The sequence below is a fragment of the Pongo pygmaeus genome, chromosome 12 (genome assembly GCF_028885625.2).
Source record: "Pongo pygmaeus isolate AG05252 chromosome 12, NHGRI_mPonPyg2-v2.0_pri, whole genome shotgun sequence".
Lineage (NCBI taxonomy): Eukaryota > Metazoa > Chordata > Mammalia > Primates > Hominidae > Pongo > Pongo pygmaeus.
In genome coordinates this window covers 25,514,587-25,540,130 of record NC_072385.2, presented here as the reverse complement: position 1 = coordinate 25,540,130, position 25,544 = coordinate 25,514,587, and the positions used below count along the sequence as shown (strand labels likewise).

At 34.1% G+C, this 25,544-nt stretch overlaps 1 protein-coding gene across 1 annotated transcript in view; it reads left to right on the top strand.

Annotated features, from left to right (window-relative positions):
* LOC129030780 (ankyrin repeat domain-containing protein 36C-like) overlaps positions 1-25,544 on the top strand; it is a 175,447-nt gene that overhangs the window by 136,677 nt on the left and 13,226 nt on the right. Inside the window, exons 96-105 of the mRNA XM_063649066.1 lie at positions 86-158; positions 4,075-4,148; positions 6,801-6,942; positions 14,333-14,546; positions 16,923-17,106; positions 18,236-19,153; positions 20,539-20,691; positions 22,201-22,271; positions 22,608-22,701; positions 23,200-23,229. Coding sequence (XP_063505136.1) covers positions 86-158; positions 4,075-4,148; positions 6,801-6,942; positions 14,333-14,546; positions 16,923-17,106; positions 18,236-19,153; positions 20,539-20,691; positions 22,201-22,271; positions 22,608-22,701; positions 23,200-23,223 — 1,947 coding nt within the window. The 3' untranslated portion in view covers positions 23,224-23,229. The remainder of the gene's footprint in view (positions 1-85; positions 159-4,074; positions 4,149-6,800; positions 6,943-14,332; positions 14,547-16,922; positions 17,107-18,235; positions 19,154-20,538; positions 20,692-22,200; positions 22,272-22,607; positions 22,702-23,199; positions 23,230-25,544) is intronic.

Sequence of the window (25,544 nt, the reverse complement as noted above, 5' to 3'; positions counted from 1 at the left end):
TTACACTTATATTTTTAATTATTAACTGCATATCCCATACCAATATACATCGTGTGCTAATCACTTTGTTTTAAAACCCATTCAGGCTACAATTGAAAATAAAGATTCTGTTCTGAATACAGCCACCAAAATGAAGGATGTACAAACATCCACACCAGGTAAACTTTGCGTTGTAGATTTAACTCTGGAAAGAAGTACATTAATCTATTTGTAATGCTCATAGTCTTTCTATTCTCAATTATTTCACTTTTTATATTTTATTTCAGGATTTCATCTAAATAATGCAGCTGTTATCATTTTTATTTATGTTTTCAAAAATGAGATTTACATGCATAAGGAAAATATATTTTTAAAACATAAGGTTTTTTTTTGTTTTTATTTTATTTTTTTGAGACAGAGCTTTGCTCTTGTTGCCCAGGCTGGAGTGCAATGGCTCAATGGTAGCTCACCGCAACTTCCACCTTCCTGGTTCAAGCAATTCTCCTGCCTCAGCCTCCCGAGTAGCTGGGATTACAGTCATGCACCACCATGCCTGGCTAATTTTGTATTTTTAGTAGAGACAGTGTTTCTCCATGTTGGTCAGGCTGGTCTTGAGCTCTCGACCTCAGGTGATCCTCCCGCCTTGCCCTCCCAAAGTGCTGGGATTACAGGTGTGAACCACCATGCCTGGCCTAAAAATATAAGGTTTTATTCAGATGTTTCTGCTTTTACCTTTTGATACTCTGAAGTTTCCAATTTGGAATTTCAATAGTTTTTAGCGATTTAAAGAGATCAATTTTGATACTGTAAAATATTTGTTTTGCTTTAAAAGTCAATTCAAATTATGGCTTTTAGCTAATGAAATGTTTTATTTTGTAACATATTTGTTTTGTTTTAACTGTTATTGGTTCTGGTCAATTTTGTTGTACTTATTATATTAAGCCCATTGGATGTACTGATTAGCACACTGTGTGTCTGTGTGTGTGTTACTTTATTTTTTTGTTTTTAATTTTAATGAGTAAATTGTGGGTGTTTATGGAGTAAATGAGATATTTTGATACAGGCATACAATGTGTAATAATGACATCATGGTTAATGGGTTATCCATCACCTCAAGCATTAACCATTTCTTTGTGCTGTCTTTTAATTTGTACTTCCTCAGTAATGCTAAAATGTACAACAAGTTATTGCTGACTGTAGTCATGTTTTTATGCTATAAAATGCTAAATTTTATTCATTGTTTCTAACTATAGTTTGTACTTATTAAGCATCCTCATTTCCTACCACCCCCACACCCTTCCTAGACTGTGGTAATTGTGATTTTTCTCTTCATCTCCATCAGCTCTATTTTTTAAATTTCTCATACCAACAAAGGACTGACAATATGTGAAGCCTTCCTTTCTTTGCCTGGATTATTTTACTTGACATAATGTCCTCTTGTTCCATCCATGTCATTGCGAATGAGAGGATCTTATTCTTTCATATGGCTGAGCAGTATATGTATCACATTTTTAGAACCCATTTGTGTTGATGTACATTTAGGTTGATTCCAAATTATGGCTATTGTGAAAAGTGCTGAAATAAACATGCCAGGGCAGATTTCTCTTTTATAATATTGATTTTCTTGCTTTTGAGTAGTTACCTAGCAATGGGATTGCTGGATCATGTGGGTAGTTGTATTTTTAATTTTTTGAGGACTCTATACTGTTCTCCATAGTGACTGTACTAATTCACAATGCCACCAATGGTGTACGAGGGTTCCGCTTTCTCCACATCCTCATCAGCATTTCTTAATGCCTGCCATTTGGATAAAAGCCATTTTAACTGAGGTGAGAAGATACCTCATTGTAGCTTTGATTTGCATTTCTGTGATGATCAGTGACGTCGAGCACCTTTCCGTATACCTGTTTGCCATCTGATAGCAGTTTGAAACATAACAGTGTCATTTTGCTACTATCTCTGAGCATGTTTCTAGCCAGAGGGAAAGGAACACAAATTTAGGAAATAGAAATTATACATGTAAGGTACTACTGCTAAATTAAGAGGCTTTCCTCTTTATTTGTGCTGGGAATAATTTATGAGAGGTATATAGAAGTGTTGATATTAGTTAATCAAATGAAATTTATTTGAACTAAGAAACTTTGACTGATTTTACTAAGAAACCTACTTTTTAAATAAGATCACAGTTCCATGAAAATGCCTTAGAGATTAGCATGGTATATCAAATCAAACTAATTTTAGAAACAAAAAGTTATAGCATTCATTCTTTGAATAACAAAACCAAAATAATCAGTGAACATTGCACTGATTTTGAAGTATAAAATGTTATTAATAAGTCTATGGAAATTTAATTTTTTCATTGACAATTATTTACACATTGAAAGCTTATTATACACTTTTTTTTTTTTTTTTGAGATGGAGTCTTGCTGTGTCTCCCAGCCTGGAGTGCAATGGCACAATCTCGGCTCACTGCAACCTCCGCCTCCCGGGTTAAAGCGATTCTCTTGCCTCAGCCTCCTGAGTAGCTGGGATTACAGGCACATGACACCATGCCCGGCTAATTTTTGTATTTTGAGTAGAGATTGGGTTTCACCATGTTAATCAGGCTGGTCTCGACCTCCTGACCATGTGATCCACCCGCTTCAGCCTCCCAAAGTGCTGTGATTACAGGCATGAGCCACCACACCCAGCCTATACACTATTGTTGATGTGGTTTATATATCTTCTTGCATGAGTGGATTCAGAAACTTCTTGACAGGGCCAAACTGCAGGATACAAGCAATGTAGACATAGCAGTAGCCTACCTAGGAATGAAAAAAATGAATAGTTTTATTAATTTTTATTCTACAACTGTCTATCTAAGCTGATTAATTTTAAACAGTTTCTCTGATGAGAAATAAATTATATATTTATTGGAAGTGTCCTCACAACTTTGTACTTCCTAAATAACAGGAAAAATAGTTGTACATGATAAATGCTTGTAGTATAATGGCATAATTGAATCTGATGTATTGCATTAAAGATAGGCCATAGCATCCTCCTGTCAGCTTTGACACTTACTCTCTCAGGATCATGATTTGCTATTCTTTATAAGGATCATTTTTTCTCATTATCAGTCAACATGTTTACATTGGACTAGATACACTCTTGTATTTTAGTTATAGTTAGTTGAGACATAATCTCACTTTTGAAACCTTAACTACATATGTTACAAAACCTGTATTAAATAAAACCATTTATCTGAGGAAAGATAGCCAGAATCAAGAAAGACTTCACATAGCTGTCTGAGTCTTAAATTATGAAAGAAATTTGTCGCAATAGTTGAGGAAAATATTTTAGATATAAAGAAGAGACTGCACATCGATGAAAGTGTAAACAGTAGTGGTCATTTTGGAAATGATTAATAATGGACAGCAGGCTCAATGTGCTGTTATAAAGGTACTATTGTGAAGTAAAGAACAGTGTGCTGTTACTTTTTCTGTTTCTATTGGATTTTTACATTTTGTTTTATTTCTGATGGTTTTGTTCATTGATGTTGGGTGAATGAATTTGTGAGTGAATCTTTGACCATGTTCGCATGGCTTGAACCTGGTGACATCTAGTGCCTCCCCAAGTGGTTTGCTGAAGTTTTGGAGGATTAAAAGCATTTCTTAAAGAAGTAAATATTATACTAAAGATTAAGCTTCATTTAAACACTTTTATTTTCTGGTATTAGAAAGACTATGGCTTTTTTTTTTTTTTTTTTTTTTGAGACAGAGTCTCGCTCTGCCTCCCAGGCTGGAGGTGCAGTGGTGCGATCTCGGCTCACTGCAACCTCCACCTCCCGGGTTCACGCCATTCTCCTGCCTCAGCCTCCTGACTAGCTGGGACTACAGGCCCCCGCCACCACGCCCAGCTAATTTGTTGTATTTTTTAGTAGAGACGGGGTTTCACCTTGTTAGCAGGATGGTCTCGATCTCCTGACCTCGTGATCCACCCGCCTCAGCCTCCCAAAGCACTGGGATTACAGGCGTGAGCCACCGTGCCTGGCTGACCATGGCTTTTATCTAACTGTTCTGTGTAGCTCATTTTAACTAAATATATAATTTTTTTTAGCAGAACAAGACTTTGAAATGGCATCAGAGGGAGAGCAAAAGAGGCTTGAAGAATATGAAAATAACCAGCCACAGGTATGTAAAAATTTAAAATCAAATTTCTAGTTTAATCTTGTTTTCCTTGCTTTGGTAATACAGCATATTTGAAATGAATTTACCTTTGGATTAGCCTTTTAGTATCAGTTGATTATAATTAAATATTTCATTTTAAAAACATTTAACTAGTTATAAAACTTAAAATAGTGTTGGAATCTATAGCAACTTATATCTAATCTTTACTCTTGGAATTGAGTTAAAAAGTTCCTGATATTGTTTGCACTTCTATTTTTGTAACTTCCTATTATAATAAAGAAGGTAACATCAAATATTGAATTACAATTTTAAGCAATAGAAATTATGAACAATTTAACAGTGATGACCACCTTATTGGATTCAGATTAAAGGAGTAATTATTGCTAGTGGTTCAAACTTTGCAGTTTTTTTATTGCCAGTCACTAATACCAAGGTTAAGAATTTATTTTCCCTTTTGTTCTCTGACTTCAGTTTCTATGTTCAGGGAGAGAATGGGTCATAAAATCAACCCAACTGGCCATCAAGAGAATTATACCTTCCAGAACTGCACCTTTGGTATTAGCATGCAAACAATAACTGCCTAATGTATTTCAATATAGAAAATCTATAAATATTGTTAAATTTATTAAATCCACTGTCATTAGTAGACCTTAGAACTTAAGCCTATAATCTATATAAATATATAACACTGTCAATCATACTACAATATGTAATTTGCATTAAAATATAAGAATTTGCTTTTCTTACTGACTGGTGTTGATTTTAGCTCCTAATAATTTAAAATTTGCCTTATCATTAGTTAGTAATATTTGGAAAAAGCACTCAAGTGTACACTGCACATATAGTGATAAAATCTTTTAAAGTGACAGTTCCTTTATAGTACCACAAGTCCTCCTAATTCATTTTTGGGAAATTTAACACATAATGAATTAGTCAAGTTTAGTCCAAACAAACAGTGACAAATTAAAGTTTCATGGTTTATGTTTTCACTGATATTAGGCTAATGCAAATTATTTTTCACTTCTTGGTTACAATCCAGTGATTTGAGCATAGGTAAATATAGATTAAGAAGTTTGATATTAAACTTTAATTATTTTTTAATTTTTATCATTTTACACTTGATTATTTAAAGATAAAGTTATTTTTAAAACATGTACTCTGACAGAAAAGACATCTGAGAAACAAAACTAGCAAATTTATCTTCCACTTTTGCATGTGCAAAAATTGTCTCAACAACTAGTAGTGAAAAAGTGTTGTGATAGAAAGGACCTCTTTATATATGCAGGACTTACTTGTGCACAAAAGTATGAGAGAATGTGGATCAAACAAGACAAATTAGGGTAAAAAAACTTTAAAATTCATCACAAATAAAGCAGAGTTTTGGTGAAATTTGTGAAAATTACAAAACTGCTTGCATTGAGGAACAGCAACTACATAATAACTCTACAGGAAGAACAAACTTAAGTAAATACCCTCTAATTTGACAAATGATTCACCTGATTAGGAAAGTGATGCATCTGGCATGTCTGTCTCTGCAGTAGTCTAGATATTTCCTGAACAAAAATAACCCAGTCTCAAAAATGCCTTTCTATCTCATTCATACTCTGGGTCCCCAGAATATGCTTGCCAGTCACCTTCGGAGCTTTATTTAAATAGAAATAAAGTAGACTGTGAAAATGACAACAAACCAGATACTGAACATGTTTTTAACTCAGACAAGGAAAATTTTTATAATGATACAGAAAGTACAAAAGCAAGAATCCCAGGAGTAGTTATGGTTGAAATAAAAGAAGACAAACAGGTTGTTAGGCAAATGACAAAAAACCAAAACACCACGAATTGGAAATTAAACATTGGACACATGCCTCAATTTAGTGATTCAAAAAGCCTTTTAGATATGTGGCTTACCTGCTCCAAAGAAATGAAGCATGTGATTTAAAAAAACAAAGATTATGGTGTTTCTGTTGTTACAAACACAACAGTACAAAACCAGTACAGAATGTGTTCCAGAAGCTGTTATATGACAACTGTAGTGCAAATAAGTATGAAAGCATAAAACTTGAATTAGAAAATGTGCATTATTCTCCACCACATGGTGACAGAACATCAGCAGTATGTCTAGAAGTGGAATTAAGTGATCTATGCTAAGATTTAAGAATGAGGTAAGCATATTACAAGTAAAGTAGAGTTCCTGGCTTTGGAGAAATTTCAACTTCAAAAAGACTGAGGGTCACTTGCTGCTACTCTGGTTTTTCTCTTCACCAATTATTTGATCCATTTGAATTTTTTACTTATGAAAATCTCTTGTGTAAAATGGGGTTATCTAAATGCATAATTGTATGTATAAATAGACTGTTTTTGCAATTAAAATAATTCAAGCTCAGGAAGACATTCTCTTAATCTTTGTTCCTTAATTAACCCAAGTCTCTCTGTCAGTTTTCTAAATGGCATAGGAACTGGGAAACTAATTTATCCATAGACCATGTGGTCCTCTGAACTAGAGTCAACATAAAGGAAATTGCTTAAAAAAAAAGTACAGAGCAAGTACCTGTGTTTGTGCTCATATAAATAGATGGGCAATTCCCACTTCTGTACATTTAGTATATGCTATAAATATTTCGGGGACATTTTGAAACAGTGTTATTTATTTTGTAGGTGAAAAACCAAATACATTCTAGGGATGACCTTGATGACATAATTCAGTCATCTCAAATAGTCTCAGAGGATGATGACTCACTTTGCTGTAATTGTAAGAAAGTCATATTACTCATTGATCAACATGAAAAGAAGTGTAAAGGTAGGACCAATGCATAAATATAAGACTTTTAAAAAATCCTATAGCAATGTATGCACACATTGCTTAGCACTGTACCATAGAGTAGTGATATGTTACAAGAATGTTCATCTCAGAAATATGTCTTATGTTAAAATAGAATGAAAACAACTGTATCTTGTACCTTCTCAGCCAAAGAGCTATGATCATTTCACTGTACTTTTCTCAGTTTGAATGGCACACCCAATGTGTTTGTTTACTCTGCTTCTCTTCTATGCCATTACCCATTTACCTATGGTCAGGTTACCATTTCCTCCCACCTGAAATACTGTGATAACCTTCTAACTGTCTTTCCTACTATTCCATCTTCCAAAACCATGGCCTGTTCTGCAATCATAATTATATAGTTGTAAAAAATCACACCTGATCATGTTGCTTGCTTGCTGAAAACCGAGCTGCCATTTATTGCTGTAAGGTATGGATCTCAGTTCTCGAGCTTTATACTGCATCATTGCATACCCTTCTCTGTGCTACAGCCAGTGCCTTAGGTGTTTGCTCCTACAATCAGTAGCTTTAGTGTGGTATAATTGATATGCGACAAAGTGCACACACATAAAATGTACCATTTGATAAGTTTTAACAGATGTATACACATGTGAAACTATTACCATCATCGAGATAGTCAACATACATCCATCACCCACTAATGTCTCCTCATGGCCCTTTATATTCCTGTTTTTAAAAGCTGCTAAATGGTTTTCCAAAATATTTGTACTATTTTCTATTCTCATCAGCAGTAAATGACCATTCCAGTTGCTATGTTGTCACACTATGGCTGTACTTATTTTTTTTAATTTTAGTCATTCTGATGGGTGTATTATGTATATTATTATGGGTTTAATGTACACGATCCTAATGACTAAAATGTTGAGCATCTTTCCATGTGTTTATTTGCCATCTGTATATCTTCTTTGTTGAACTGTCTTTTCAAATCTTTTGCCATTTAAAAAAGTAGGTTGATGTTTTCTTACTTGTTGAGTTTTAATAATTCTGTATGTATTTGGATACTATTACTTTTTAGCTACTTTTTTACAAGGGTATTTTTGCCAGTTTTTGGTTGACTTTTACTTGCTTTGTGGTATCTTTTGAAGAGCAGAAGATTTTAATCATAATGAAGTCCAATTTAATTGTTGAATTACAGATCTTGCATTTTGTGTCATATGTAAAAAATGTTTGCCTAGCACAATGTCACAAAGATTTTTCCTATGTTTGTTCTAGAAATTTTATAGATTTGGAGCTTCCATTTAAATCTCTGCTCCATTTTGAGTTTCCTTTTGTTTATGGAGTGAGGTGAGGTATGGATTCAAGTTCACTTTTTGGATATGGATAGCCAATTGTTCCAACACCACATGTTGAAAAGGCTATCCTTTCTCCACTGCATTGCCATCCTGCCTTTGTCAGTCGTAAGCTGGTTGCATATGTGTTATCTATTTCTGGACTGTCTATTGAATTTTATTAATTTGCAGATGCTACTCAAATTGTGGGAAACCCAGTGTTTGAGTCAAAAGCAATTTAATACTTCAGTAAACGCACTGTAAAGTCAATAAGTCAAACCACCTTAAGTTGGGGATTGTCTGTATTTGACTTTCTTTACACAGGTTGAGCATTGTTAATTTAAATATCCCAAATCTGAAATGCTCTGAAACCCCAGACTTTTGGATTGCCAACATAGACACCACAGTGGAAAAATTCTACATCCGACCTCATGTATACAAACATTGTTTCATGCCCCAAATTATTAAAAGTATTGTTTAAAATTACCTTCAGTCTTTGTGTATAAGGTAAATATGAAAAATAAATGTATTTTGTGTTTAGACTTGGGTCCTATCCCCAAGATATCTCATCACGTAGATGCAAATATTCCAAAATCCAAAATCTGAAAAACTTCTAGTCTGAAGCATTTTGAATAAGGGATACTCAGCCCGTACCTATGGCACACTGTTTTGGTTACTATTGATTTATAGTAATTCTTGAAATGAATCCTCCAATTTTGTTCTTTGTTCTGTTTTGACTATGCTAGATCCTTTGCATTTTCACACGAACTTTAGAATCAGCTTATCAATAAAATAAAGACTGTTTGCTTGTTGGAAATTAAGTTGGGATTGTGTCATATTTATAGATTAATTTGGGGAGAATTGACATCTTACCAATAGTGAATCTACTCCTCAATAAAGTGTATGTCTGCTTTTATAGAGGTAATATTTAATTTTCTCAGTAGTATTTTGTAGTTTTTAGTTTATAGGTCTTTTCATATTTTATCAGATTTATCTGTATTTCATTTTTGATGAAGTTGTAAATGATAGTTTAATTAGTGTAGATGTATTTGACTTTCTTTATACAGGTCGAGCATTGCTAATCCAAATATACATTTTTATAAAACTATAGAAAATCATAGTTTTAAAATTTTCCTTTGATTGTTTATTGCTAGCATATAGAAATACAGTTAATTTTTCTATATTGAATTTGTATCATTCAATCTTGTTAAACTCACTTATTAGTTCTGGCACATTGTTGGTAGATTTCATCAGATTTTCTTCATAGACCAAAGGTTGTTAAACCTTTCTTTCTCGAACTACCCTCTTACTAAGGATAGTGAATATTTTAGACTTGTGGCAAAAGGGTCTCTTCTGCAGCTGATAAACTCTGCCATTTTAGTATGAGAGCAGCCATAGATCATCCATAAATTAATGAACACAGCTGTGTTCCAATAAAAGCTTATCAGACAAGAAGCTGGCCCACAGGTTGGGGTTTACCCATGCCTATTGTATGGTCATGGTTGTGTATAAAGACAATTTTATTTCTTTTTTTAAACTTGGATGCCTCTTATTTCTTTTTCTTGCCTGACTGCATTAACTAAGAATCTTCAGAACAATGCTACAAACAAGTAGTGAAAGCAGACATTCCCATGTTCTTCCTCATCTTATGGGAAATGCATTCAGTTTTTCACTATGATGCACGTTAGCTGTAGATTCATCATAGACATTGTTTATCATGCTGAAGAACTTCCCTTGGATTCTTATGTTGCTGAGAGTGTTTCTTCTTTGAAACATCAGGAGTAAATTTTATCAGATGCCTGTATCTGTTGGGATGATCCTATGGGTCTTCTCTTTTAGTGTGTTTTATGGTAAATAATGATGATGTTTCAATGTTAAGCCAACCATCCATTTCTGGAATAAACCCCATTTGTTTATGATGTATTACCTTTCTATTACACTGTTGGATACAATTTACTAAAGTCTCATTTAGAATTTATTATAAAGACTTTTATTTTTTAGACCAGTTTTATGTTCCTGTCAAAATTGAGAGGGAGGTTCAGATATTTTTTTGTGTACCCCCAAACCAATACATGTTTAGCCTCCTTCATTACCAGTATCCTTCACCATAGTCGTAGTTGCTGTGGTAGATGAGCCTAAATTGACACATCACAATCACCCAAAGCCCATAATTTGCATTGGGGTTCACTCTTGGTACTGTACATGTATGGATTTGGACAAATGTACAATGATGTGTATCCATGTTATATAAATTATTTTGACTTCCCTAAAAATCCTCTGTGCTCTGCCTATGTATCTTTTCCTGCTGTCTCTTACCCTTTGGCACCCTTTTACTTTATCCATAGTTTTGCCTTTTCCTGATCATATAGTTGGAATCATACAGCAAGTAGCCTTTTCAGATTAGCTTATGTCACTTGGTAATATGCATTTAAGGTTCCTTCACATATTTTCATGAATTGATTGCTCATTTCTTTATGTGTAGAGTGATATTCCACTGTATGGCTGTGTAACCACAGTTTATTCACTCCACTGTGGGAGGATGTCTTCATTGCATCACAAATTGGTTGAATTTTTACATTCGTGCTCATGAGGGCATTTTCTTGTTGGTAATATTTTCTGGTTTTGGTTCAGGGTAAAGCTAACATTACAGACTGAGTTGAGATATACTCCTTGTTTCTGTTTCTTTTGGGAGAGTTTATGTATAATTGTATTATTTTCTTCCAGGAATGTTTTGTAGAATTCACCAGCATAGCCAGCTGGGTCTGGAGTTTTCTTTTAGGAAGGTTTTTAACTATAACTTAACTTTCTTTTATAGATATAGGGCAATTGACATTATCAATTGCTTCTTGATTGAGATTTGCTAATTTTCATTTTTAAAGGAATTTGTTAATTTTATCTAAGTTGTCATGTTTACTTACATAGAAATTATAATATCTTGTTATATTTTTAGTATCTGCAGAATCTATAATGACGTCACATTGTTTATTTCTGAAATTCATAATTTGTATTGTTTCTTTTATTCTGAGCAGCCTGGCTAAATGGAGCTTTATCACATTTATCGATCTCCTCAAGTTGTTTTGTGTTGTTGATTTTTTTCTATTGTTTCTTCTGGAACCAACAGTATAACAAAATACCATAGACTGGTTCAAACAACGGAAGTTGATTTCTCGCAGTTGTGGGTTCAGCAAAGTCCAAGATCCAGATGCTGTCGTGTTTGGTGTATGGTTAGGGAACACGTCCTAGTTCATGAATGAATTCTTTTTCTCTGCTCCCTCACTTGGCAGAAGGGGTGAAGGAGATCTGGGGTCTGTTGTGTAAGAGCACTAAGCACTAATCCCATTCATGAGGGCTTGGCTCTCATGACCAACTACCTGTAAAAATGCCGCCTCCTAATAGAGTCACATCTGTGATTGGCTTTCAGCATATAAATTTTGGGGAAGACAAACATTCAGACCACAGCAGATGTTTATTATTTCCTTTCCTCTGCTTGCTCTGGGTTTAATTCACTCTTCTTTTTTCTAGTTGCTTAAGGTAGAAGTCAAAGGCAACGATCTAAGATTCTTCTAATGTAGACATTCAGCAGTGCTAAAAATTTGTATTCAAGTACAGCTGTAGCTGCATTCCACAAATTCTGGTTGACAAATTTTTATTCAGTTCAGAATATTTTCTATTTTCTATTTCTATTTTCATCACCTGTTTGACCCAGGGTTATTTAGATGTGTGTTAGTTAGTTTCCAAATATTTGAGTATTTCCCAGAGTTATTTTTGTTATTGGTCTCTAATCTGATTGATTTGTGGTCAGGGCACATACTTTGTATGACTTAAATCCTTCTGACTCAATCCTTTAATTGAGAGTTGTTGTATGGCCTAAAATATGGTCTGGTCTGTTTTGGTAAGTGGTCCGTGGGTATTTGAAAAGCATAGTGTTGCTCACGTCTATTCTCGCTGATTTTCTGCCTTCTTGTTCTATCACTTATTGAGTAAAGGGTATTGAAACCTCAGATTACTTGGAAATTGTCTGTTTCTTTTTGTAGTTCTATCCACTTTGGTCTCATATATTGTGAGGCTGGTTTGTTATTAGGGGCATAAAGACTTAGGATTGTTATGTTTTGTTGATTAACTGAACCTTTTACTATTGTGACATGACCTTTGTTATTTATTGCTGGAATTTTTTTTTTTTTGCTATGAAATCTACTTTGGTATTAATACAGCCACTCCTGCTCAGCTGCCTTTGGGAACTGTTAGCATGTATCTTTTTCCATCCTTAAAACCAATTTGTGACTTTACATTTAAAGTGCATTTCTTATAGGCAGCCTGTAGTTGGGTCTTGCTTTCTTGCTGAGCCTGACAGTCTGTATTATAGTTGAGGTTCTTAGACAAGTGTCATTTATAATGTGATTGTTGATATAGTTATGTTTGTCTGGTAGCTGTTTGATTGCTATGAGTCCCAACTGTTCTTTGTTCCCCTTCTTTTCCTGCTTTCTTTTAGATTAGTCAACTGTTTTTTATGATTCAATTTTATATATATTTTTGGGTTTATTAGTGATAACTCTTTTGCTATCTTACTGTTTAGGATTTTTAGTATATAACTTTAACTTATCACAGTTCACCTTCAGTAATATTATACATCATAGATGGTATAAAAAATGACAATGATACATTTTCATTTTTTTCTGTCCCAGACACTTCCTTCCTGAATCTGTGGGATTATGGTTTGTATTAAGGTTAGAATATTTTTGGCCATTTTTTCTTTATTTTTTTTTCTGTCTCTTCTTTTTTATTTGGGGAGTTATCTATTAGCTGCCTGAAAGTTTCTTGCAGTTTATCGTGTCAAATTTAGGAATTTTTCCCTTGTTATCTCTAATTTGTGTTTATTTCCATGCACTATAGTTTTTACTTCTGACAATGTAATTTGCGTCTCTACAAGTATGGTTTGTTTTTTTTTTTAGAAAAACCTTCCCTGCCTCCACTTATTGTCTTGAGTTTTATTTGGAGTACAGAGATTTACTTATAATCTTTCCATTCTTGCTTTTAGATTTGGGGTAATTCCTCACTCCTGAGGCAAGACCTTTCTGAATATTCATTGTCCTGTGAAGTATGTGGTATTTTGGCCTGGCTCATGGGAATGGACCCTCTTCCAGTCATTGTGTGAACCCCAGATATAGTTTCTGCTAATTTTCTTTAACTGTTTTTTTTTAAATTTTATTTTCCATTGTTCTTAGGAAGTTTCCTAGCACACAAGCACTTTTCATTACTCCACTAAATACCCAAGAGGGGATCTCTGCACATCTCCAGGATTTGTTTCCTGTGCTGCTTTTTTCTCTCCAGTTTTCTGTCCTGTGATCTCTATCTGCTTTGGTTTTAGTAGCCTCTCAGCTTCATCACCCCAGCTCTATGTCAGATTTTCTCCCTTTGTCGTGGCCTCAAACCTCTGTCAAAACTCTGTCAAAAGAGCTGGGACATTTGTAAGGTCTGCTATGTTTGTTTTCTGTCTTTCAGTGATCACCTACCGTCTTCATTGCCTGAAGTCCACTGTGTTGAAAATCATTGTTTAATGTATTTGTCTGTTTTGTTTTTTATTCATTCAGATAAGATGAAAAATCAGTATCTGTTACTCCATCAGAGCTAGTGACAGATTGCAGCAGAGCTTCAGCACAGCACATGCTGCAAACTGGCCAGAGTGCTTTGCTTTCCTCTTTGCTTAACTGCCTCTTTCTCATCCTTCATTTCTCAGTGTAGCATCTCTTCCTCAGGGAAATCTTCCCTGGGTGAAGTATAGATCAAATTATCTTATGCAATCACGTGACTATGGTTTTTTTTTTTTTTTTTTTTTACAGGACCTATCTGAGTTTATAACTGTCACCTTTTTATCTTGGTTCTTCACTATACTTTAAGCTAAAACAATAGCAGAGGTGTTGTCTTATCTGCAGAGCTTACTATAATATCTTCAACCTTATAGGCACTCGATATGTACATATTTGTTCAATGTATGAATGAATACATGTTAAAAATGCACAGTCCTTTATAACCAAAAATCTACTCATGTATTTTCTCTCTACTTTGTTTTTTCCCGGTTACAGATTGTGTTCACCTATTGAAAATTAAAAATACATTTTGTTTATGTAAAAGATCAATAGAACTTAAAGATAATCACTGTGAGCAACTTAGAGTAAAAATTCAAAAAATGAAAAATAAGGCTAGTGTACTACGAAAGAGACTATCTGAAAAAGAAGAAATAAAATCACAGTTAGAGCATGAAACACTTGAATTGGAAAAAGAACTCTGCAGTTTGAGGTATGACCTAGTTTTAAATAAATGTTTGAACTATTTGTTTTATATTAAAGACGTATAAGGAGAAGTTTTGTAATTGCGAACTTTCCTTCTAGGATTTAACAGGGAAGAAAGCTTCTTAATCTTATGGAGTGTGAAATTATTGGATATAATATCACAAGTTCTTAATTGTGACTACTTCTCTAATAATTAAATGCATATTCTTTTAAATCATAGTTTTAATGGCTATATAGAATTTTACCCTTTGGAAATCTCATTATTTAATTGATGAATTGAATTTTAGGTTTTAAAAAGTTTTTGTAATAATGCTACAAGGAACATCTTTTATATACACATAGTTTTCTACATTTCTAATTATTTACTTTGGATAAATTCTTCTGGTTAAAGTAGAGAAACTGTTTTATATCTGTTTTAGATCTTTGATCAATATTTCTAAATTGTCCTGAAGAATGTTCATATTAATTTATAATTCAACCAACAGAGTACAAAACAGATATTTTTCTCTACCCAGGATAATTATTTTAAAAATTATCAGTCGGGTACAGTGGCTCACGCCTCTAATCCCAGCACTTTGGTAGGCCGAGGTGGGCAGATCATGAGGTCAGGAGTTCGAGACCAGTCTGCCCAATGTAGTGAAATGCTATCTCTACTAAAAATACAAAAAATTAGCCAGGTGTGGTGGTTGCACCTGTAATCCCAGCTACTCAGGAGGCCGAGGCAGGAGAACCACGTGAACCTGGGAGGCAGAGGTTGCAGTGAGCCGAGATTGCACCATTGCACTTCAGCCCAGCCACAGTACGAGACTCCCTCTCAAAAAAAAAAAAAAAAAAAAAATTATCCAGTTTTATTCTTAATATGCAGGGAATAAAAAGTAAAATGGAAAGTGATTACTGATTAGCTCATTCAACATCTCTCTCTCTGCTATGTAGATAAAATTAATTCAGTTTTATGCTGAAGACATGTATTATTCTTTATTGTTTAATTAAATATTAGATCTTGTGTTGTTCCAAAACCGATTTTAAAATTGGTTATAAAATACATAGTAATCAACAGGATAGACTGAAAGTGTTACCCAAAAAACAGTCTTAAGAAGTGCAGGGTAACATATTACATTCTTAACCTAGTCTTGGATTACAGTAATCTGCTGATATATGTTTCATAAAGACATCCAAAATGCTATCTTACAATGTAAATTATGTTTAGGGATACTTGCAATTAATGTTTCATGAAGATGAAAATGTATTTCTGGTGAATGTATCAACTTGTTTATAAGAAGTAACTTTATGTTAATTAACTCTAAATGATTCATCCTAATTGAGGAGTAATTACTGTGTGAAGAAAAGATAATTTTTATCTTGTAACTTTACTGAATAATTTTCAACATCCTTTTTCATAATATTTGCTAGAATTACTAGTAACAGAAACTTATGCAGGATGTTCTTTTATCAATACATTTCAACTTATACTTGCCCTTTGGATGAGATTGAGGTGAGAAATTAAAAACATGAGAACTAGAAAGAAAAATAGTATTTAAGAACATAGAAACTTTATTAGGATAATAAACTAACATATGAATGTTTTATTTTCTAATATCAACAAAGAGAGTCATACTCTATAAGATATTTGAAGAGATTTATTCTGAGCCAAATATGAGTGACCGTGACCCCCGACACAGCCATCAGGAGGTCCTGAGAACCTGTGCCCAAGGTGGTCGGGGCGCAGCTTGGTTTTATACATTTTAGAGAGGCATGAGACAGCAATCAAATACATTTAAGAAATACATTGGTTTGGTTCAGAAAGGCAGGCCAACTCAAAGTTGGGGCTTCCAGGCTATAGGTAAATTTAAACATTTTCTGCTTGACAATTGGTTGAGTTTATTTGAAGACCTGGGATTAATGGAAAGAAATGTTCAGGTTAAGATAAATGATTGTGGGGACCAAGTTTTATTGTGCAGAGGAATCTCTCAGCAGACTTCAGAGAGAGCAGGTTGTAAAATGTTTCTTATGGGACCCAAAAGGGTGCCTGGCTCTTAGCTGATTATCCCCTGGATCTGCATAGAAAGGAAGGAAAACAAAGGGGAAAGGGGGTTCTCTATAGAATGTGGATTTTTCCCACAAGAGACTTTGCAGGGCAATTTCAAGGCATGGCAAGGATATATATTTTGGATTAAATATTTTCTTCCTTGTCTCATAATGTTATGCCAGAGTCAGATTGAAAAGCAAGTCACAATATACAGGGTCAAATAAAACCCATCTGATGAGAATCCATGGTTTGTAGGGCATGACTCCCTGGACCCCTTAGGTAGGAATTTGGGCAAGATCAAAAATTAGAGCTTAGTCCTCACTGATAAGATAAATTCTAAGATAAGTATATTTACAGATTTGCCATACAGCAAGAAAAAAAGAAAAGAAGAAATGTTGAAGAGTTGCACCAAAAAGTTAGGGAAAAGTTAAGAATAACAGAAGAGCAATATAGGATAGAAGCTGATGTGACAAAACAAATTAAACTGGCTCTCAAATCAGCGGAGGTGGAATTGAAGACAGGAGGAAATCATTCAAATCAGGTAAATTAATGTTTGGTAAAACTTCATATTTCTACTCTTATTAATATGACTTATAATATCTCTTTCATTTAACATATATTATTTAGGCCTGAACAATCCCCAAATTTTATTTCATCTTAAAAATGAATCATGGCATTTATAGCTATAATTATTTATAATAAATCTTGAAATATTTTATTTTAGTTCAAAGGCCTTTTGAAAACAATGCTATTCTATAATATATACTTAATGATATTGCAAGTATTTTGTTCCTAGTGACATAGTTCAGCATATTTTCCCCTATTTCATGTTAATTATGTTTCAAATGTTATGGAAAAGAAATGAAAGTTACCACAATAGCAAATAATCTCATGATTTTCTCAGAAGAGCTTCATAAATTTAATTTTCTTGACTTTTGGTGTCTTGAAATAAAAGATTATTTTTGTATGTATATATCTACCTCGCAGAAGTTACTGATTTGGTGGAAGAGCACTAGGAGTAGAGTCAGAAAAGCTGGGAAAAATCCTGCAGCTTGCTTATATTTTTAACCTTTTGCTATAGAATTAAAACTAAATGAGTTCATTGATTTGTGCGTGTAAAAGTGCTTAGTACAATGCCTAGACTTATCATTTATCAATAAATGTCATTCTTAAAACTGACCATAACAATATTAGAAAAATAGAATATCTATACAATATTTTAGAAAAGGGAAACTTAAAGAATTTGGAAAATGTCATTCATCTGTCCAAATATCTGCCAAGCTAAGGCTCTCGCTATAGGGGGAGGTGGAGTTTAGATGTTAGAGTGTAAACCCAATTTTTTTAATGTGGTCATAGTTATTAATTCTTTATGCCTTGCAATTTGTTGTAATTCAGTAAAAGCCGTTTTTAATCCTGAAATTTAAAAAAATTATCTAGTGGTTTCTTTTTTGCTCTCATGGATTCACTGTCTTCAAATAAACTTTTGAACTTTGGGGAATTTATGCTGTATGAGGTTTGAGGTTTTGACTCAACTTCTTTTTTCCCAGTTAGATATCCAGTTATGGCAACCTCTCATTGTATAAATGTACAGGTTATTATTTAATTTCAGAAGCAATCACAATATGTTATCCTATTGGATACTAGTTATAAGTTTTCTTTGTTTTACTTAGATTTCTGAAACTGATGAAAAAGAAGAAGACCTGCTGCATGAAAACCGCTTGATGCAAGATGAAATTGCCAGGCTCAGGCTGGAAATAGACACAATAAAAAACCAAAACCTGGAAAAGAAACACTTAAAATACTTTGAAAATGTGAAAAGAAAGCATGAAGACCTTCAAAAGGCCCTAAAACGGAATGGGGAAACATTAGCAAAAACGATAACCTGTTATAGTGGACAGCTTGCTGCTCTGACGGATGAAAACACAACGCTCCGTTCCAAACTGGAGAAGCAAAGAGAGAGCAGGCAAAGACTGGAAACAGAAATGCAATCATACCGCTGTAGACTGAATGCTGCTCTATGTGATCATGAGCAAAGTCACTCATCAGAAAGAGACCAAGAGCTTGCATTCCAGGGCACAGTAGATAAATGGTGTCATTTACAGGAAAATTTGAATTCTCGTGTTCTGATTCTTTCTCAGCAACTTTCTAAAGCTGGGAGTAAGTCCAGAGTCCTAGAAACTGAGCTCCATTACACAAGAGAGGCTCTGAAAGAAAAGGCTTTGGTTTTTGAACACGTGCAAAGTGAGCTAAAGCAAAAACAGAGTCAAATGAAGGACATTGAAAAAATGTACAAAAGTGGATACAATACCATGGAAAACTGCATAGAAAAGCAGGAAAGATTTTGTCAACTAAAAAAACAAAATATGTTGCTTCAACAGCAACTGGATGATACTCGCAACAAAGCTGACAATCAAGAAAAAGCAATACTGAATATTCAAGCCAGATGTGATGCTAGAGTACAAAACCTTCAAGCTGAGTGCAGAAAGCGCCGTCTTTTACTAGAAGAAGAGAATAAAAGGTTGGTCAATGAATTGAATCACTCGAAAGAAAAAGAACGCCAATATGAAAAAGAGAAAGCAGAAAGAGAAGTAAGTATCAAGAAAAATTAGTATTTTTCAAACTTCCTGAAGTAAGATTTAAAGTAATATTTGGTTACAGCTGAATGTCGGATCTAGTTGAAAATAAAAAAGGATACATATGATAAATATATCTGCTATATTAGCTTAGAAACATTCCTTGTTTCTAGCAAGTCAAAGTTAGAACAGAGATGCTTTCCTCTGATTAAAGTCAATGTGTCACTTATAAAATTTTGTTATGTTAATATAGACGAATATTAATAATGTAGTCTTATACTGCTGAAATAATAATTTGAATGTATTTATGTTGCAACATCTTAAGACCATGATAAATCAGATATATGGAAATGCTCATCACTAAAATGGTATTTTGAAATTGATTCAATTAAGTGGGGTACTTTGACAGTGAATTTCAGGTTTCCTAGATGAACTGAAGTGTATTCCCTATTTCATAATTATTCTTCTTCAGTAGCTTTAAATATGTCTTAGTTGGTAAAATTTTGTTTCTCTTCATGTCAATTTGACTTAAATCTGAAACTATTTCAATCTCAAATTATGTATAGATATGATCATTCTATTCTTTAAAGGCATCTAATTTTACTTATAATATGGGGAAAATGCAGTAAATTTTAGCCAAATCATGTGTGATTTAATCTTCCCACTGGCATTTATAATTTACTTTCAGTTTTTAAATAAAAAATTTGCCCATAATTTTTATTTCAAGTCTCAATTACTATCGTTTGGGTATAACTTTGTCCAGGACAAAGAGAGGCATAGCTATCTGTGATTTATTAGTTTGACACTGGATCCCCATTTTCAGACTAAGGAGGATTTCAGACTAACAAGGAGTGGCAGGATTCACGTAGAGTAGGAATGGAGTGAGTAGGGAGGAGAGATACAGCAGCTGAGTCAGGGCGGGAGGTGGAGGGCAGGTTACTTAGAGCATCTAAGGCCACTGGAATTTTACTTTTCTTCTGAGATAGACATCTATTGGAAGGATTTAAGCAGATGATTTAATGTGAGGAACTCTGAGGTTGATTTGAGTTTCTAATAAAAAAAAGAGGGAAATCATTCCACAATGTATAATTTACTACCATCAGTCTCACCCACATACTCATTTCTTTTTGAGACTTCAGAAGGTTTTTAAGCATTGCAGATTCATCAAGGGAGGCTGAATATGTTGTGTGAATAACAATACCAGTTTGGCAGGAAGATAACACCTTCTGTATCCTTAACGAGATTCAGTAATACACAGGAATGTGTACCCATGAGGAAAAGAAGGTGAATTGGTCTGTGTGGTGATATTTTTCAAAGTGTATGCTTTAGAGTTAAATATTATTAATGGTTTAATAATAAGGTGATTTGTAAAATCAGTAACAAAAATAACATCTTATCAGGTAGCTGTGAGACAGCTTCAACAAAAACGAGACGATGTCTTAAACAAACAATCAGCAACAAAAGCTTTGCTGGATGCTTCATCACGTCACTGCATCTATTTAGAAAATGAGATGCAGGATTCAAGGAAGAAATTAGACCAGATGAGAAATCAAGTATGTATGAAACTTTGCACACCAACAACTGTTAATGTGTAGCTACTTAACTAATAAAGTGTTTTTGGGTACTAATTTTAGTGGATGGCTTTCTTTTGTATTTTTATTATAATTAATTGTATTAAAATTTTATAGTAGATGGCTTTCTTTTGTATTTTCCTTATTATTAATTTTATTAAGATTTTGTTATAACACACCTATATCTTAATCTCTGGCTTTCATTCTGCCATTTTTTATACGTATATTTTTTTCTTAAATATTTAACCTTAGGAAAGTTGAGAATTATGCATCATTTCTCACAGAAGTTGAGAGAGTTTTTTTTCCTGTTAAACAGTCTATTTTTAATGATTTCGCTATTGGCATGGTGAGGCAAGCCAGATTAATTCAGAGGATAATGTCTAATGGAATGTTTCAGAAAATTATCTTATTTTTAGTCTCTACTTTTCTGAATGTATAAAGAACCTGTGTATACTTATTTCATAGATTTCAGGTTAACTTGTTCAGAAAGGCCATTTTACTGAATAAATTTTTATTTCAATGAAAATCCTTACTCTCTTTGTATTGGGCTCAGAGAGCACACTCTCTCTCTATATGAATATGGACAGTTAGCATTTGCCAACATGTATCTATTTTCTCTTATTTGTAGAAAAAGCTAAACTAAAAAGGGGTTATAGAAGGTCAGCAAAGGATGGGTTTGAGATGTTTGGGTTGGTTAAGTGGGCATTTAGACAACAGGGCTTCTCCTTTGGCATGTTTAATGGACATCTTTGCAGTTTAAGATGACACTTTTCAATTACTTCTCTCCTAATGATGACCTGAGTCCTGCTATTCAATGGGAGAGTCAATAAGATCCTGTAGGATCTTATTTGGAACTGACTTTGTCGATTTTAATTTTGTTCCTGCTTGTTTTTAAATGTTCTTGTTGTTTCCCTAGAAAGGAAAGATGGCGCTTAGTTTTAAATATTTTAAAATGTGCAAGTTGCTTTGCTATAGTAAAACTAAATGCATACATACAAAAAATAAAATCATAGTTGATGTGGTAGTGTTTGGAATTCAAAATATAAATGCTTAGCATGAGGTAATCCTTTATCTTTCCACATTTTACCAGTTTGTAAGTTTGAGTATTTAACTGATAAAATGTAATTCAAAAGCAAGAAGAATGTTGTGTTTTAGTCCTAGAGCAGGGGTCTAGGACTTTTCTGTAAAGGGCCAGATAGTATTATTTAAGGCTTTGTGAGCCATAAGATCCTTGTTGCAATAACTCAGCCCTGCAGTTATAGCACAAAAGTAGTCATGAACAATATGCAGATTGAAGGGGTGTAGCAGCGTCCCACTAAAATTAATTACAAAAAACAGGTAATGGGATGATTTCTCCTAGATTATGACCTTTTTTAAATAAAAAAATTGTGATAGTCTAAAATATTTTATATATATTTTGTTGATTCATTCATCTACTGATGGACATTTAGGTCATTTCCAAGTGTAATTTTTTTTAATTCTTTGTTTTAGTTTCAAGAAATACAGGATCAACTTACAGCTACCATAAGATGTACTAAGGAGATGGAAGGCGATGCACAAAAGTAAAATTTGAAGCAGCACACAAAATAACTTGAGTATTTATAAAGCAAAAGAGCACTTTAGTATGAAAATTGTATCAGTTATGATAATAAGCATGTCTTTGTGAAGCCAAAAATTTTCATTTGTAAGCTATATTGAAATACAACATTTTTCTACATTATTCCTAAATTTTGCATATTATCAGCAAAACACAGGTAGAAAAATGACACAGTAGCCCAATCATCTACTTTTGTGATTGCTAAGAATTTGTGTAATTATACCTTCAGAAGTTTGTTTAGAATTTACATGATTTAAAAAAATTACGTGTGAGAGTAATTATTTTAAAATGCACATTTTAGGCTTGAAGTAGAAAATGCCATGATGAGAAAAATGATTAAAACACAGGATGACCAAATTGAGCAGCTTGCAAAAATCCTGCAGCGTTCAAGTTTGGTAAGCTGATCTCTTAATTTCTGTCATACTGAAAAGGAATTTTATTTTTCCAGTAGGACGGGTTAAATATCCCTTGTCCAAAATGCTTGGGACCAAAAGTAGATTTTTTTCAGATTTTGGAATATTTGTATATACCTAATGAAATGTCTTGGGGATGGTACCTGAGTCAAAACATGAAATTCATTTATGTTTCATATACAGCTTATGCACATAGCCTGAACGTAATTCTCTACAATGTTTTACAGTAATTATTTGCAGGTAACAAAGTTTTTACTGTTTTCACCAGAGCCTGTCACATGAGGTCAGGTGTGGAACATTGCAGTTGTGGTGTCATGTCCGTGCTCAAAAAGTTTCAGATTGTAGAGCATTTTGGATTTCAGATTTTTAGATTAGGGATGATCAATCTACAGTACAGATGCTCCTTGACTTACAGTGGGTTTACATGATAATGTCTCTTGTTTGACTGAAACATTATAAGTAATATTTGATTTATTTCAGATGCTGCAGGTGTTCAAGAGCTAGATGAAGGTATGTTGCCAAAATTTATGAATTAAATTCAAATCGTTGATTTCTGAAATAAACTCTAAGTAGTGAACGGTATTCCTCTCAATTGCTTGGTTAATAAATGCTACATTAAATATTTTTTCTTACACACATCTAGTGAAAGATGTGGAAACATAAACATTCGTCGTGAAGGGTATACTTATGCTTTGTTAATTCATCATGTTCCATAGCTTTAAAAAAATCGCAAGAAGTCTGTGTATCCCTTTTTTTCTGGCCCTACACTTTTCTTCTGCCACCCCTATAAAAGTGTCAGCCTGCACACTGAAACTGTTCTCAGAAAACAAAGGCATCATCAGCTTGTCAAGGTTAAGGCAGTGATTTAAGGCTAACAGCCCCCACACTCATGTGACAAGAATTAGTTAAGCAATTACACGTCACAAGCAGTCACTTGACCAGTGACATTTTAAATCTCTAGTCATTGACTTTGTCATTGGTTTACCTTTGCCCCGGGGAAAAGTTGAAAATTCCTTAGCATGGAATCAAAACTCTCACATCAGTGTGGTTCTTGTCAAGTTATTCAGTCTTAACTTTTGCCACTTACCATACTCAGCACCTTTGTTCTAGCATCCAGCCAAACTAGACTACATGGAGCTCCACAGTGATCATCTTCACCTCCAGCTCTTTGCATTTACTTCTTCCCTCTATCCTACATATGTTTTCCTTCCCCTTCAGATATCAACCTATGAATTGCCTCTACCAAAAAGCCTACAATATTGACACAAACCTGGGCTAGTATCCCTTCTATGTCTTCCAATAAGTGCTGTCTTATGCCTGTCATTGTATGTATGACTCTGTATGGGAATTGCCTGTTTGTTTTTTCAGATCATAGCATACAGTTCTTGAGGGGTGGACAGTATCATCTTTATCTTGTAATTCCAGTGCTTGTCCTAGTACCTTAGCACATGGCTGCTGAATACGTGAATGAAGAGTGAGAAACCAGAAGCTCTGATACTTAACTGCCATGACAATGAATTCAGTGTGCAACTATGGCAAATTATATTTAATAGTAATTGCATATTGTACATATTTTTCATTCATATTAACACTGATAAAGTTTTCAACATATACTGACTTTCTCTTAGTTAACTGTGAAATCATTTAGATAAAGAATATAATTATTTTTCATTCTAACTTCTGAATTTAAATCTGAATCCTCTATAGCAGGGGTCCCCAATCCCCAGGCCACAGACAGGTCCATGACCTGTTAGGAACCAGGCTGCACAGCAGGAGGTGAGTGGCAGGCAAGCGAGTGAAGCTTCATCTGTATTTCCAGCCACTCCCCGTTGCTCACATTATCACCTGAGCTCTGCCTCCTGTCAGATCAGCAAAGGCATTAGATTCTCACAGGAGTGAAAATCCTATTGTGAATTGCACGTTCAAGGGATCTAGGTTGCATGCTCCTTATGAGACTCTAATGACTGATGATATGTCGTTGTCTCCTATCTCTTCACGACGGGACCATCTAGTTACAGAAAAACAAGCTCAGGACTGCCATTGATTCTACATTATGATGAGTTGTGTAATTATTTCATTATGTATTACAGTGTAGTAATAATAGGAATAAAGTGCACAATAGATGTAATGCGCTTGAATCATCATCCTGAAACCATCCCCCAAACCACCATCTGTGGAAAAGTTATCTTTCACAAAACTGGTGCCTGGTGCCAAAAAGGCTGGGGACTGCTGCTCTATAGCTTCTGCACTAGAAGCTACTAATGAGTAAAATCTAAATCAATAACTAGCTTTAAAAGCATAACAAGAATATGTGCTGGCTGGCTGCAGTGGCTCATGCCTGTATTCTCAGCACTTTGGGAGGCCAGTGCGGGTGGATCACTTGAGGTCAGGAGTTCAAGACCAGCCTGGCCAATATGGGGAAATCCTGTCTCTACTAAAAATACAAAAATTAGCTGGGTGTGGTGGTGCATGCCTGTAGTCTCAGCTACCCAGGAGGCTGAGGTGGGAGAATCACTTGAACCCGGGAGGCAGAGGTTTCAGTGAGCCAAGATCGTGCCACTGCACTCCAGCCTGAGTGACAGAGTGACTCCATCTCAAATGCAAAACAAAACAGAAAGAATATGTGCTGACAAAAAAAATCTAAAAAATAATAAAATTGTATTACTAGGCTGTTAACATGATATTTTGTTTCCCATTAAATGTGTGACATGCAAAAATATTTATTCAATGAAAATATTTTTGTATCTTTTATGTCTGATGAAAATTTATATCATGTTTTAAATGATGTTTCTTGGCCTCTTTAACTTTTTATTTTTTTATTATTT